The sequence below is a fragment of the Lepidochelys kempii genome, chromosome 8, assembly GCF_965140285.1.
Source record: "Lepidochelys kempii isolate rLepKem1 chromosome 8, rLepKem1.hap1, whole genome shotgun sequence".
NCBI classification, from domain to species: domain Eukaryota; kingdom Metazoa; phylum Chordata; order Testudines; family Cheloniidae; genus Lepidochelys; species Lepidochelys kempii.
Genome location: NC_136387.1, coordinates 6,482,722 through 6,499,084, shown reverse-complemented (window position 1 = coordinate 6,499,084; position 16,363 = coordinate 6,482,722). Strand labels below are relative to the sequence as shown.

The 16,363-nt window shown below is 51.0% G+C and overlaps 1 protein-coding gene across 1 annotated transcript in view; it reads right to left on the bottom strand.

Moving 5' to 3' along the window:
• The window catches only part of CCDC69 (coiled-coil domain containing 69), a 30,650-nt gene extending 19,885 nt beyond the window's left edge, over nucleotides 1-10,765 (bottom strand). Inside the window, exon 1 of the mRNA XM_073355306.2 lies at nucleotides 10,611-10,765. Within this exon, the coding sequence (XP_073211407.1) occupies nucleotides 10,611-10,658 (48 nt within the window). The 5' untranslated portion in view covers nucleotides 10,659-10,765. The remainder of the gene's footprint in view (nucleotides 1-10,610) is intronic.
• Nucleotides 10,766-16,363: the final 5,598 nt, after the last annotated feature.

The following is a 16,363-nucleotide window of genomic DNA, read 5'->3' as shown; positions in this document are numbered from 1 at the left end:
AGCCACACGGATAGGCTAGAAGATTTACTGCCCTTCCACCTTTTTTGTGGGGGGCCCTGTCAGTCTCACCAGCAGGCCTTTCTGCTTACCAGGACCCTCCTGGCTCGAGGTCCAAATCTCCACTTTTCCTTAGTATCATTATCAGCTCCACACTCCCTTAAAGGGCGTCTGGGATGGGAGCACTGGACAATGTGATGGACACGTACAAATCTGTCCAGCAACCAGTCCACGTGAGCTAGAGGGCTGGAAACATTTCCCAGGGCTCTTGCTGTGCCCCTCCCTTAACCCCATCTTCATGCCACGGGTGCATGCCCAGGACCCCGGACAGCTGACTAGCCAGTCAGAGCCCAGGCTCAGACAGTGGGTACAGGTCTTTTAGCAACACCCACAAACTTGTAGCTCAACTGATGCTTTTGACAGCCAGGCTCAGAGCCTAGAAATAGGGCTCTGAGCACGGAGCCTGTGCCGGAATGAAAGATGAAAAACAACACTAAACCAAAGGCAATTACAGGGATAAAGCCCAGTTCTAACAACGCCTCAGAATATCTGGCACCAGCAAAGCTCTCCCTTTCCCTCCAGCTCAAACAATTACATCATCATCAGAGGAATGCTTTGCTATAGCATTAACTCCTGCACCCAGCCCCGGCTGAGCGAGTGCGGAGGTCCTGTCACAGTTTCCATCCTAGCCTCCCTGTTTAACAGGGTTTATAGAACTCAGATTTAGGAGCTTGCTTAGGAGATACAGTCGCAGCAGGCCACGTTCCAGCCCCGGAGCAGTTTAGTTTAGTTGCATTAATAGCACTGGAAGAAAAAACTAAATTATTTTTAGCGATTGTTCAACTGCCAAAGGGCAGCTCTGCCCCCCCCCAACCCCCCTGCCTCAAAGCCCTGTGCGGATCCGACTGGTGTCCATCAGGAACGGCCCCACTGACACCAGCGGCGTTTACACCCGTGTGGAGTGGAATGAAGAGAACTGACCTCCGTGCTCTGGGGCGGCCTTCACTAGAAACGCTGCAGCTCCGGACAACGGGAGAATTCTTCCACTGACCTGGCGCGGTCTACACCCGGGGTTAGGCGGGCTTCCCCATGTCACGCAAAGGTGCAGATTTTCACCCCCTGCCGTGATGAAGCAGGGTCAGCCTAACTCTGTCGCGTCAAGGAACGTGAAGGAATCCAGCTGGTGCCACTTACGCTTTCTTCCACCGGCTCTGCCGCTCTCGGCCTCAGTCAGACTCCTGAAAATTCACACCCACTGCCCAACGTGTATCTCACACCTTCGCCGACCACCTCTGAACTGGGCCCACGGAGCCTGGCTGAATGGAGGGCAGCACGCGGGCAAGGGTGTGTAACTTAGTGCACATGCCAAAGGAGGCGCAAGTCACACCAGGGGAGGCCCTGTCCACATTCGGGAAATTCGTCCCAGTGTAACCACACTGATGGAGTTATGCCTTGTTATAGACAGCACCTTAGACTGGCTTGTTGTGCTTTCCTGTCCCAGTCTCTAATAGAGCAGACGAATGTGAGTCCAGCCATCTGGGTTCTGTTCCTGACTGACACCAATTTGCTGTGTGAGTTAAGCAAAGCCCTGGGTCAATGTCTCTGCCGCAGCACCCCTCTCTGAAAAGTGGAGATAGGAGATTAGGAACCAAGGGTGGTTTTGTAAAGTGCTTTGGGAGTCTTACTATTGCTTGCAGCGAGGTGGCTGTGCCCAGAGCGCCACTTGTAGAGCAGGACTCCGTTGTGCTAGGAGCTGTACATACAGAGAACAGAAATGTCGCCAGTCCCTGCCCCAGCTGAAAGGCAATCAATACTTGCCTAGTGTTTTTATTATTTTATGTCCCAGAAGCTTCAGACTGACTCCATTTATAGCAAGGGCAATGACAGTTTAAATCAGAAAAGCTGTAAGGAAGTAATCTGTTGTAACAGTGTGTAAATCACCTCTAATTTTTTTAAAATCTGAACCTCGTGTCTAACAAACCAACCACCATCAACCGCCTGCCCTCTTATTTAGAGTGAGAGCAGATCGCCCTATGGGCAGCATCTGCATTAAAATTCTGTAGCTTATCTACACCTCGTGCACGGTGGAGATGCACATCTGGAAATGAAAGATTCCCAGGGAAGTAGCATGTGCAAAATCAGGAATGAAATATTCCCAACCTGGCACACCTGCTGCTATGGGCAGGAAACAGTTCCCAGAACAGGGCAGGTGCAGACATGTGTAATGCGTGCAGATGCAGATCCCCTCCCACCACAACAGAACATTCAGCTCATGGAAGTCTGAAGAGGGCTTATACCATAGATTTTCAAGGCCAGAAAGGACCATGGTGATCTTCTAGTCTGACTTCATAACACAGAGAATTCCACCCAGTGATCCCTGCATTGTAAACTGCCTTCCATCATAAATTTGGCATTCACAGACTCCTCCTTGGATTAGTGGGTAACCCGTGGGGTTCTCTGCTCCGGGTCCCTCTCTGCATCCCTTGTTTTGACCTTGTGCCCTGCACCCCTGTCCCTGGTTTTTTCATTCTCGGTTCCGGGTATTTAGCTGATTTGCTGGGATCTGTGGCCCAAAAGGACTTGTCGTTGCCCTAGTGGGCTCTGCCCTGGAAATCAAATAGGCTGTGGTGAACTGAACCCAAACTGGCTGCCTGCCTTTCCCTGCAGACAGGAGGGTCCCTACAGATTGAAAGGTGCAGTACACAGAAAACAAAGGCATAATAGTCGCATAGGTAAAGACACCTCAGGGGTGATCTGTGCCCAGCTCCTCCCATGCAGACAGATTTCAGCGTAGCAGCCGTGTTAGTCTGTATTCGCAAAAAGAAAAGGAGTACTTGTGGCACCTTAGAGACTAACAGACAGAGGTATGCAGACACCACTTACTGAATGGAAACTGACAGCTGCTCAGGACACAGATCTGGGCAAAACAGGGGCCTTTAACTGACATAGACCTCCCATCTGCACTAGGAACTTGAGAGCCAAGAAAACAAAGCTCTGAAAATTATCTGAATTGTACTGACAATGACTCCATGCCAGAATGGGAGGGAGGAGAGATGGGTTCAAGAATAGAAGACTTGGAAACGGGTCAAAAGTGGTCACAGTCCCCTATGTTTTATGAGATCCCTCCTGCTCTAGCTACCCTTGCTAGGAGGATTTTGGCCCCAGGTTCTCAGTGTTTATGTGCTGGAAGCACATGGCTTGTTCACTTGGGCCAGGAGGCTCCATGCCACCAAAACATACAGAATGCGAGAAGGAGCCAAGTTTCATCTGAAGCAGCAGCACAAAGCTAATAAAGCCTGTCCAAAGCCCAAGCTGGGGCCTGCATCCTCCCCAGAACATCCCTAGAAGGACTTTGCAGCAAGCACTCTTATCTCACAGCAACAACTACGGAAAGAGAGAGGAGACAAGGAGAGTCGTTTTCTGCTCACTGCCATGCTCTCCTGGAGGGTGCTTGTAGGGGATGGATTAGAGAGGACGCAGGCTGGAAAAGAGACTGAAAACTTAAGGGGGGGGGTGCCCAGTGCTGCAAAACAGATTAGGGCAGTGCCACCTTTCCTAAAAGCTGCAGGACCTCCCTGAATTCTGAACACTGGGCTGGAATGCTCCCGACCTCCAAGCCACAGCATGTGCAAGAGAGAGACTGAGCGCAGTCCAGAAATATCAAACAGCTACAGGGGCTGCTACTTTACAACCTGTGAAGTGTGATAGCCACATTTAGAGAGTGGTGAAAGGAAGGACAGCAGGGTTTTGTGCATGATTTCCCAGGACAGGGAAAGATCAAAGAGGTTACTGTCACTGCATCACTGAGTCCCTGGGGGTGGGGAATGAGTGACAGACAAGGAGACAGCCAGGAGCCTGAAAACCCTGAAATAAACTGTCCACCTCTTCTCCAAGCAGTAAATTACCCCGAAAGGAGTGATCCTCGTAGGCACAGGGACTGCTTTTTACAGCAGGATCATATGCTCCTACTAGGTCTGGAACAATAAAAGATCACCAAACGCTCTGGCCTGAGAACCACAGTGGACAGCTCTGCTCCTCAAGGACAATGGACCCTTCTACCATCAGAGTAAAGTTTTCCATGCAGGAGGCAGAGCTGTTTCAGGGGCCGCTTGGAGCAAACTCGCCCAGGAACAAAGGCCCATCACAAATCTTCCCACCTTCTGACCCCAGCGCCGAGGCATATTTAGTTAACTGGACTCCTCTAAAATAAACACAAAGCTGCACGTACACTTAAAAAAAAAACCCTCTCAGACAAAACCCTCCCCTGCGCATGCGTCTCTTCCGGCATGGAGCACGACACAGGGAACGTGCCACACGTGGCAGATGTCAGCCTCATCACTTAATGCACTATTGGAAGCTGCTCAGATACTATGGCGATGGTGATGTAGGGGCGGGGCACACGAACCTGTACCGAATTCTGTCAGAGGCAAACCAGCCAGCTCCTGTGTCTGTGTGCCGTAGGGGCTGGCAGGAGGGAGTGGCACCTCCGGCCCTGGGAGAGGCATTACAACATCAGATCAAGGGGAGGGGCGTGTAATTGCTGCCTGGACCCCAGGTATGTTTGGGAGGCAACCTGTTGGTTGGTATCGGCTGCACGCTGTAAAAGCCGGGGTGTTCCCAAGTGCCTCAGTCTCTCCCAGCAGCGATTTGTGAAGCTGCATGAAAGTTTTGCTGAATTAATCACAGACTTGAAAGCACAGCGACAAAGGCCAACACGGGGGAAACCTGAACCCATGGCAGAGCACCTCAAGGTTCCCCATGGCACCTCTGGCCAGGCTGGCTGCCGTTTGCCACCCCAGCGTCCCTTTATGGCTGGCTCTTGAGCTGCAAAGAGAGGACTCGGGGGCTGTAACAAATCATGGGCAAACCTTAAATCGGGCCCCTGACTCCAGGCAAACTTCCCCGATCACAGCTGAGAGCCAGAAGTGCTACAACCCGTTCCCAGCCCACACCCCAAAGGAGCAGTCAGGGGAGCGATCTTCTCCCAGCCATGCCCTGTGTGGCAACAGCCTTTCGAAGTGTGCAGCAGGGTTCAGATCAGAAAGTGGCACCTGATGAAACCTCAGCAGGGGATGGACCCTTCTCTGTCTAGCTGCCTGCCTTCTCCAGGGGCTGGCCGCACCTTCTCCAGGGGCTGGCCGCACCTTCCCAGGAACACACCTCATCTTAAGCCATGGTGAAACAGTGCATCCCCCTGCACAGGGACACAGTGTGTGTGTGTGGGGCGGAGATGTATGTGTGTGGCATAGGCAGGGAGGGATCTGATCAGGCCCCTCAGTCCCTACCTAGCCCTGGAACCAGCTGATGTACTGTAAGGATGGGAGCCCATCAGGCCATATCAGCCCCCAGGGAAAAGGAGGTGGCAGCTCAGCTCCCAGGATTACTCCACTCTCCCCAAAGGCAGCTGCTCTTGGTGGGTTTGCACTAGGCTCCCCTCAATCCCAGGTGCCTTCTTCCCACCCTCATAGAGATGGCTCCCGAGGGCCCACTTCTGCCCTCAGGCAGCAGCAGCTTCCAGGGCTCCTGCCTAAGGGAGACCTAGCGGTCAGGCTCTGCAGAAGCCTGGTGGAGGGGGCATTTGCATGAGCTCCTGGTGCCCTCTTGGGCTTGCGAGGGTCCTGACCACAGAGCAGCTACCTCCCATCCTCAGCATTGGTCAGGCCACCATAGACCCCCACCCCTGCCTAAAAGCAGGAGGGGGCCTGCACAGGCTGCAGAGCGTGCGGGTAAACAAGGCTTCTTCCTCAACGAGAACAGCCGCTCTCCCTGGCACCATGCCTGCCAGCTGCTGCTCCTGATCCTGGTGGCAGAATGGGCTGTCCAGTCTGGGATTCCCGGACAGAGCCTCTCTTATCCCTGTGCACTTTGATAGTCTTGAGGGGATGGTCGGGCCCATTAGCTAGAGCTGGGCAATGATAGGCAGGCCCCAAAGGCCTTTCCCCTGGCGCAAACCTAACACAGAGACTGATGCCCTATTGCCATTTGGATTCCCCTCCCTGGTGAAAGGAAATGGGAACCTGGGAAATAGAAGAAAATCTGGTTTGATTTATTCTTCTTTTCAGCTCTTTCTGGCCTGCTGCATTTGTGTCCATCACATCTAGATCTGATCCCCTCTCTCTGACATGACGCTGTACACAAGTGATGGGGGTCTATTCTCCCGACTCCGCACAGGAGAGGAGTAACTTCCATGGAATGCAATGGGTGTTGTCTGGAGCGGACTGCGCCTTTGTCAGTCCCAGTTGTGGCACCCCCCAGGAGGTGCAAGTGGCTGGATCTATGCAGGGCAATCTCTGAGCAAGCTGCAGTAAAGGGCTGTTTGTTGGAAGCTCCTGGATTGTGCTGCTGTCCCTGTGTCCAAATACCAAACCAGGGAGGTTACACGACTCACGCCCTGCGACGGGGGAATAGGGCCTGAGGCTTACAATGGGAAGAAAAGTCGGAGTATTCCACATGTGCTAATAATCTCTCTCCGTTTCCGTGATAGTCTCTCTCGGAGTATCCCATAGAGACCATTCACTGCTTCACAGGGGCCAGAGTGAGCACATGCCCCTGGCTGCAGTTTCTGGTGGAACGACCGTCCAAATAAATAGCACAGCAGGATGTCCAGCAGCGCAAGCAAGCTGTGTTTCACGAGCCCACTGCTCCAGCCATGTAAAGAGGCCTTAAAGTGGGTGTCTGTCCCAAGGTGAATTATTTTGCAGCTTGGTCCAAATGCCTTTCACTAGTTTCGGATGAGGAGCGTGGGCCGAAGAAAAGCAAACCATTTTCCCCAACGTCAAAAATTACTGTCATGTTCCGCACCCCCTAGAGGTAACGCCAGGCTGTCTGAAGCTTGGAAACTTGATTCTTAGGTGTCCGTTCAACCTAAGTGGGGAGAAGGCTCATAACCAAGCCTCAAAACAAAAGCTGGCTGAAAACGAAGAACGTTTTGGACGTGCCTACGGAGCACTGGCATGTTGGCAGAGATACTTGGAGCCTGTGCACCTGCTCAGTGAGTATTTGTGTCCCTTTGTTACTCTACTCTACTCCTCACGAACTGAAGAGGCACCAGTCGGCCTTTGACTGAATGACCCCTGCAGTCCTGCTATTGAGCTGCCCTGTGGAGCCAGTGAGTCTTGGTGTGGGTAGAGAGATGCACCCAGGAGCAGTCAATGTGCAGGATCCGGGCCTTAGATTTTAGAGCAAGATTTTTTTCTAAAATTGCATTTTTAATGCATAATGCAATCTTCGTGTTGCAGAATGAAATCACCAAAAACCAAGGAATGTGTGTTTAAATCCTGACACTGCTCTCCCTAAAGTCACCAGGAGCTTTGCTCTGTGACTGCTGTTGACGTCAATGGGAGGAAGGTTAGGCCAATAACTTCAATGGGAGCAGATGCTCAGTGCTTCAAGAGCAGTGTCTGCAGAGGCGTGGTCCACTTAAACCCCATTGTCTATTCATGGCTTTTAACATACTACCGTTCGTGCAATTAAATCTGCACCATAAACATACAAACTGAGATTTGTGGCTGAGTTAACTGTCTTGTTAGCATCTTAATTTCTGACCCTTTCTGATTCTAAGTGAATAAAGAATAAACACCTTGAGAATGGAGCTTGTTTGTAACTCTGAAATGTTCCTAACTCTGAACAAAACGTTATCGTTGTTCTTTCAAGTTTGCAACTGAACATTGACTTAATCCAGTTTTGAAACTGTACTACGCAGAAGAAAAATGCTGCTTTTAACCATCTTAGTTTAAATGAAACAAGCACAGAACCAGTTTCCTTACCTTGTCAAATCTTTTTTTAATTTTTTCCTTTTTTTTAGTCGTTTACGTGGAACACAATACTGTACTGCATTTGCTTTTTTTTTTCTTCTTTTGTCTCTGCTGCTGACTGATTGTGTATTTCTGGTTCCAAATGAGGTGTGCGATTGACCAGTCAGTTTGTAACTCTGGTATTCGTAACTCTGAAGTTCTACTCTGTGTGTGTGTGTGTGTGTGTGTGTGTGTGTTAACCCGCTGTTGGAATGATGTCAGACCTGAGCCCTGATCTTTCAAGAAGACCTCTCAGCACCTCTCCTGGTTGGATGTCAGATGAAATGCAGGTTGCATCCTGCTACTTCAAGCAGCGGAGTTTCAGAGCTGATCACATTCCAGTGGTCTTATGGCTACAAGATCCCAGCTGGGTTCTTGCACTTGGCACCTACACAATCACTTTCTTATCTTTTTGCTCTTCTAAGAGACAGAAATAGAATGACACGAAGGACTGAGTCCTGGCAATGCCCTTCTCCCTGCACTCAGAAGATGTGATACGCCCACTTGATCTGAATAGATGATCCCTGGTTCGTACCCTTGAGAAAGGTGACGACTCCCCAAGGTCATTTCCAACACGGGTCCGGGAAAAAAAATCCTTCCCATCCCCAGTTCTGGCAATCAGGTTTAACCCCATGCAATGGTGAAAGAATCACAGCAATTAAAACATCCACTCCCATTAAAACATCAGAACCACTGGTGTCCAAGGGACTTTTCCCAGCCTGAGAAGTCACTAAACATGAATGGAATCAGGCCTGTAGCATCCAACTTTATTTTTCTCAAATCCTAGCATTGAGGATTCGTCTTCTACTTCCTTGTGACTCTCTGAATTTCCCCCACCTTCAATCCCTTTTACACTCCCCCTTTCAGGCTTTCTGATCTATCCTTGTGCCAGAGGTTTTAAACCAGAAGCGACCACTGTGAGCATTTAGTCTCACCGACTGCTTAACTCAAGCCACAGCGTTTCACTCAGTGCTTTCTGCATCAAGCCCATACATTCTGGCTGAGCTAGGGATACAATTGAGAAAGGCATCCAATCTTGATTTAAAGATGTGGCCAGCAAAGGCTGTATCCCCTTCCTTGCCCCAGCTAAGTTTATGGTATTTACTGGACATATCGGAATCAAGGGAAGAGTCTCCAAATGACTCCATCTCATGTCAACGAAATGCCCTTGTCTCAATTCCTGGGGCCTTTTGTATGCAGCATTTCTCACCCAGTGTCTCTTTTGCACAGGGAGCCCTCAGAAGCATGGACTGGCCTAGAAGTGTTTGACCTTGTGCATAAGAGATGAGTACATTTCTTTAATATTCAGCTATTCATGTGCATGGGGCTGAAAAAGAATATTCACAGACCTTTGTCTGCAACTCCACTGTGAATTCTCTTGGACATTAGGTGTGTCCTTTTGTTTCCGTTTCCCCTGAGTATCTGTACAAGTGGTTTTTTTTCTGTCTCAGTGTTCCCGGAAGTCTCAGAACTACTCCCTCGTGCAAATATTAATTTGTGCAAAGCTTTGTGCAGCCATCTTGCAATCTCTGTGATTTCCCTCCTCCTTTTAAAATCATCCACGCAGGGTGCACTGCCTGGCTCAGCTGACCAATCACAGGCCCCGAATAACAAATAGCGAATAACTGTAAGCACAAGGGAAACCAATAGTTCACAAACAACCCAGAAACTGACAATGAACATGTGACGTTTCAGTCAAATAATGAACACGCTTGTAAAGATCAATCTGTTGGCAGATAATTCCAGAACTGGAGACAGGCTAAAGCCATAGAATAAATCGTTCACCCAGAGTACTTTGCTTAAATGTAGTTAGCACCCTTAGAATATCAGCTATTGCACTTCCTGCTTAGCAGCTCAGGTAGCAAAGCAAGACAAGGAAGACTCTAACCATCAGATGCTTGAGGGTGAGGTTTGCAGACATCCTGCTCTGGTGCTGTTTCAACCTTCTAGGCTCACGTTATTCTCTCCTATTCCTTCTCCCTGGCTGCCACCCTCCCTGCTGTAGAACAGTTAGTTTCCTTAAATCTTAAAAGCATCTTTCTCTCCCCCCGCCCTGCTCCCCCCAGGAACCAGCGATGGGCGGATGGAAGGAACGCTCTTGTTTAAACTGAAAGGAGAATCAGCCAGATTTTGCTGCCTCTGGTGGAATTCACCCCTTCTCTGGGTACTGCTGCTAACCCTTTCCTGGCAGAGAGAGTTTTGCTGAGAGTCAGGGAGACCCTTCGGACAGGAAGTTTTTTGTTGTGCCTTTGGGATTCACCACAGTTTACTCATGTTGTGAATAATTATATATACCCAGTACAGTGGAAGGAACCCCTAGCCTCTCTCAAGACCCTCCCCCCCCACATTACTAGAGAAGGAACTCCTAGACCCTCTTCACCATACACACAACTCTACAATCAACACAGGCCCTGCAGTTTTCAGGAACAACAGCGTCACCCCTTTACAGCCTGGTACTCTCCCCAGCAGTGGGCCAGCACCTCTTCTCCTGCTCATGGTTTTGGGGAAGGGGCTTTATCTAAAGCAGAGGGAGAACAGACGCCCAGCCCCCCCCCCCCACCCCGCCCCCGGGGTCACTAACTGCGGTTCATCAGCGCACTCCATGGGGCCGCATGCTAGAGGGCAGGCAGCCCGGCAGCGAGCTGGGCAAGGGCAGAGCCCTGGGGTTTGCTGGTAAGCTCGGTCCCAGCGGGGCGCTGGCAGGGGGGCACCCCAGCAGGGGCAGGCTCTGGGGGCCGCCACCCTTCCCCGGCGCTGGGATCGCTGTCAAAGCGGAACCCATCACAAACCCAGCTGGGGGAGGGAGTCGCTCGCCGTTACCTTGCTCCTGGCTTGGCAGCGGCCGGTCGTGCTGCATGTGCAGCCCATGGCCGGGCGGTCGGGACCCGCCGCGGGGCGCGGAGCGCTCCGTGCCCGGCGCTGCAGCTGCGAGCCCGCGAGCGAAGCGCGAGCCGTCTGCTTGAACTTCTGCTGGGACCGCCGCGCGCCGTAAATACCCGAGCAGAAGCCCCCCTGCAAAAAACCACATCCCCAGCTGGCAGGGCTGAGCCTGGCGGCATACCAGGCGCCCGTTTGATAACACGTGTTGGCATGGCCAGGGGAGGCCGGAGCCCTCTCCGGAGCCCAGCGCCGCAGGGAACCTGCTCTTCCAAACTGGGGTGGCGGGACACAGCCACCTGCCTGAGCCCCCAACGTACAGCTGGTCCCCCCGGGCAGCTTCGGGGTCTCAATTCTCTGTCTCGGGGCCGCACGTGCCCCCACCCCCGAGGGAGGAAGCGGTTACTAGGTTTTAAGGCCAGAGGGGACCATTATGGCCATCCACTCTGCCCTCCCCCAGGCCAGAGGACACCCTCCCAGCCAGTGATCCCTGCATCAAGCCCATAACTGCTCGGGGAGCTTTTCGGAAGAGTCCAGTGGGAGTCACAAAGCAAAATACTGGCATGTTTGCCCTGCACATTTACCCCCCAGGAGTCGCTGGCTTCATGTGTTAAGGAACAGATGGGGAAAGAGCCAGAGCGTCCCATATCCCTCTGGGCAGAGGGCAGCCCCAGCTGTTCTGGCAGGTCAGGTCTAGGCCAGAAACTTTTGCCAATCTTTGTGGTGACCAGTGATGTTTTTACATTTTTAAACCAGCAAAAGTCTTGGTGTAGATGCAGCTGTACGGCATAAAAGTGCACTGGCATCCTTTCTTTCACTCAGGGAAGCAGCATACCTGACACTGGGAAACACTTTTGCCGTATAAGCTGTGGCTTGGGCTGTGCGGGACTGGACTTTCCGGTTCGCAGGAAATTCCATGCTGCTGTTGGTTTATTTGTTTTGTTCCGAATTGGACTGGAATTTAAAAATTTCCCGCACCATGACATTTTCAGGGGGAAAAAATCATTTTGTGTCAACGGAAACATTTCGTTTTGATTTCAACATTTGAAATGCTTTCAACATAAAATAAAAGAAATGCCCAAATGAAAGATTGTTGTGAGCAGAAAAATCAAAACGTTCCCCTCTGAAAATGTCGAAACAGAATGTTTCAACCTTGTTGAAACGCTTTTTTCCCCCACGCCACAAAATGTCGTCAGAACGAATATGTTCCCACGGCAAGTTTCCATATAAATCAGGGGTGGCCAAACTTTCTGACCCTCCGAGCCGCGTACGACAATCTTCTGAAGTTTGAGAGACGGGGTGTGTCTGCTGGGGCTCGGGGCTTCAGTCCCGGCAGGCGTCCCCAGTGGGGCTGAGGCCCCGACCCCCTTCTTCCCTCCCCATGGGGCAGAAGCCACTAGCTCCACCACTCTACCACAGGGCAGGAGCCCCAACCTCCCCCGCAGTCTGGTAGGTGGAGAATGGTCGGTGGCCTGGGGGGCTCTGTGAGCCACACTTTAATGTAAAAGAGCCGCATGTGGCTCGCAAGCCGCAGTTTGGCCACCCCGATATAAATGAAACAGCATTTGCTAATGGAAACCCATGCCGCAGGAATATTTCCAACCACCACTCGCTCCATAACACTACGAGGGTTTACAGGTATGGATAGCTCTATTGCCAAACATTTTCTAGCATAGACAAGGCCTTTGGGAAGGCACTAGACTAATTTTTTTCCTGCTCCTGCTGTGAATGGAGAGACCCAAGAAGTGCTCCTAGTAAGAACAGCGTGGCTTGTGGGTAGTTTTCCTGGCTGACGCATGCCAGAGCTCGCTTTGTCACAACCACAGGAGGAAAAAGCCCAGAGAATTGTGAAAGGTTGGTTTGATAACAGGGTGGGGGTGGACACACTGCAGCAAGCCAGTCAATCTGCAGTTCTGTACATCAGAGAAGTCTTCTTGGGACTGGTACAGCCAGCTTTGCCTATTCTCTTTTGGGTCCGATGCTGCATAATCTTTATCTTCTGCTGCAAATTAGCTCTGAGCTCAGCTTGTGAGGCACTTTTGCCTCCCAGCATTCAGCTGTCACCAGCTTCTCCTTTGCCAAGGTGATGTGGGAGCCACAGATAAGGCCAGTGTTCTGAACTCTGCCATGGCTGCCATAAGGGAAGCAGGTCCTGGCAGTGCTTTCCTTGGGAACATTAAATATACTGGGCAAGACTGGTTCATCAGCTGAGGGTGTTTGCTGGATGTGCCTAATATACCATTTGGCGGGCAAAAGTTCAATCAGCACAAGGAACTGGACTCAATGATGATTAAGAGTTAATTAAAAATACTGGCCCAGGTTTTCAAAATTTAAGGCATGCAAAATGGAAATGCAAAAATACATGCACGTTTCTGTGTCTAATTTGCACACAAGGTTGCTGTGATGGTGCACAGAAACATGGGAATTAATTGCATGGGCAACTGACCAGTTATGTTTCTAACTGGTCACTGGCACTTGAAATGATGGCAATCGCATGTGCATTATTGGTAATTGTGTCCACAAACGGAGTGCCCAAATCTGCACACAATTTTGTGCATGTACATTTTTTGAGATGCCAGTTCTCAGACTGCCAGGCTAAGATCACTGGTGGGCTAGGATATTCAGAGGCATCTTTAACTTACATATTAAAAAAAGAAGAAGAAATCCCAGGCACCGTTCTGGTCTTACTGCCTTTTAAATATAACATGAAAAGGGATAGCGGAGTGGACATTGTACGCAAGGAGGCCCCCAGAAGGACCAGATCTGATGGGCCAGATTTTCAGAAGTGCTCTGCACCCAACAACTCCCAAAATTCTCCATGGCAGCTGCTGAAGAACTGTCCAGTGTTCCTAAATGCAGCCGGAGGTCTTTTGGAAATCTGGCCCAATATTTCTTTAAATACCATAAAAAGGCACAGACACAATCCCACGCCCCTTTGCTCATGGAAAATCCTACAGAACTTAATTATTAGGAAACGATAACTCTTCTATGGTTTTTTTTGGCCTGAAATAGAAAATAATTTCTGGCTGCTAAATCATTCTGTAAGACATTTTAAAAAATCCTATAGCTTCGGTAGCTTTTTAGAGTGATTTCTCTAGAACCTTATTACATTCTATAGGGCTTTGCCAGTCACCTTTTAAATGAGCGCTCATGTGCCATGTGATGTCAATGGTTGTGCAGGATGATGGGTATTTGAGACCCCCCCCTGCTGGGGACTCGTTCCATAAATGCCTCTGATTTTAGCAGAGTGGGGCAGGGGGGCTGGTAGTCTGTACAAGACATAAGTCTAAACCACACAGTATAGATCCAGATCAAACTTCCCCCAAATTCAGGCATGTCTGGCTTCAAGAACCCAGATGCAAAATGGAAGTCCAGGTGTAGGCTGTCTGGCTTATGGGAAGAGGAGGGATGATGTGTGGCAAGAGCTGTTGGAGGACCGGGGGGCGTGCAGTAGGGCATTAGAGGACAGAGTGGAGTACCGGCAGAGTGGCTGGTCACAGGAGAAGAAAGAGTCCCTACTGCTCTCATGAACACAAAAGTGGTCTTTGGAACTGACTGTCTCATGCAAGGTCTGTATCTGGGCATTGATCTGTACTGTCGGGAACACCTTTACCTTGGCAGGGAAGTGCACTAAACGACCAGCTCTAACAACTCTGACTCAATTAAGGCTCCATCCTCCTTGCCCGCAGAATCTGTAAGCAGATGCCATCTGCTGCTTAGCGCCGATCCCTGGTCAGTTCCCAGCTTCCCAGCGTGTCCGTTCCCACCTCACGGCTTGTGGAGCTGGAGGGCTGGTCTCACCCCGTCGGTCAGGATTCATGGTGACCCGGCAACGGTTTTGCGGTGAATGCGGGCTTGGATCCATGTTTGGCTCTCGTTCTCTGGGCTGCTCTCGCCTGCTGCTCGGCGCACGCTACTCGTTGTAATACGATAACTATGTTGGATGTGCTGATAGGCCAGGCTTCCTGTGTTGGGCAGCAGCATGGCAGGGAGTGTTATGGTTACTGAGTGCAGTTACAACACATGTTTGCTTTTAAAATACTGCCATTTAAATCAGGGGCCTTGGGCCAGATTAGGTTACATCCCCGCAGGCCCTCCCCTCAGCGAGGCGGTTGGCTCTGCACTGGTGCCTGGTGGAGAGCTGGTTCGCAGTGTAACTTTGCTGCACCAAAGATCTCTGCATTTCACTGGCAGTAAATCATTATGAAACCTCGCCTGTGCGGGCTACACAGGATGTGTCCTCACTGGCGAGATTTCGCTTTTCAGGTCTGTTTCCTATGTGGCTTCCCCTGGTCCAATGTACTTGGAGTTTACTCCTTCCTCAGACAGCCATTTAAAGGGGATTCAGTGTCTTTCGGTGCATGCATTTTGGTGCAGGGAAACAGTCACTTTAGGAACATAGGAATTGCCAGATGGGTCAGATCCAAGATTCATCCAGTCCCATATCCTGTCTCTGACGCTGGTCAGGACCAGATGCTGCAGGGGAAGGCGTAAGAACCCTATGGTAGCAGATGTGGGGTAATCTGTTCCCTCTCCTCCCCCACATTAGGCCTCATCATGGTCTCTAATAGTTGGAGATGAGCAAGATGAGCAGAAGCCCTGAAGCACAAAGCACCTTCTAACACCTTCCTGTCCCCGCTCACTCCAGGATCCCCAGAGCTACAGAGAGCACCTCTCGCTCATGGGCCCATGGGACTGTTTCTTGGAGATGGAACACACCCCTTTCGGGGAGGTGGGAGATCTGTGAGCAGAGGTGTTCTCTCCCCATGCAGATCACAAGGGCACAATCTGGCACTCACTTATTTTGATTGTTGCTATCTGATAAATGGCTGCGTTTCACAATGGGCTGATTCTCGAGCTGTGGCCGCGGCATCACAAGAGTTGTCAGATTCACTCCTGGTAGGGAAGGCGGGGAGAGGGTTTGGTTTGTTTTTTTCATGTTTCTGTCATTCAAAATGGGCTGGAGAGATTTGCACAGAGCAAAGGGACCTAAAAGTGGCTGGAGATGGCCCCTGGAGGATACCCTGCCCTCTGCCCAAAGGGCCTTCCAGAGTGGGCACAGGGGTTCTGTACCAGCCCTGCTCTCAGCTCCCTGGGGGCATGGCATCATGCATGGCACTATGGGTATGTGCGTACTGCAGTCACAAGGTGTGATTGCCCCTGGAGCTGACATACCCGAGTAGCTAGCTCGGGTCCCGGAGCAGTGATGCTGTGGCAGAGCGCCTTTCAAGCGAGGGCGGTGCGACCATGCCTGGAGCCCTGCATAATTACTCGCAAGGCTACGACTTTACTCTGCGGGGACCTGAACTGGAAGCCAACAGACAATGGGAGGGAGGGTGAGGAGAGCACAGCAGGGGCCCATGGGCATGCGGACGGGTTACATGCACAATTTGCCAGGGTGAGGCCTTTTTTGACAGGCTATAAATAAACAAGATATTAAGGCTGTCACTGATCTCCGCTGGCTGCTTACCGAGCCTGCCTATGTTTATGGGTTTTGTCCAACCAGCTGAGATGCTGCAACTTTGACTGAGCACGTGAGTTTTCAGAAGGCCAGTCGGCCCAAGTAAGAGCTCAGGCCCACCGGAAATAGGCCCACAGATTCCTGCAGATGGAAACTGTGGAGTCTTCTAAGGCCTCAGGGCAAGTGTGGCTCTGGTTTTGGGCTGGGGCGGTGATTTCAGAGCCTTCCTGTCATT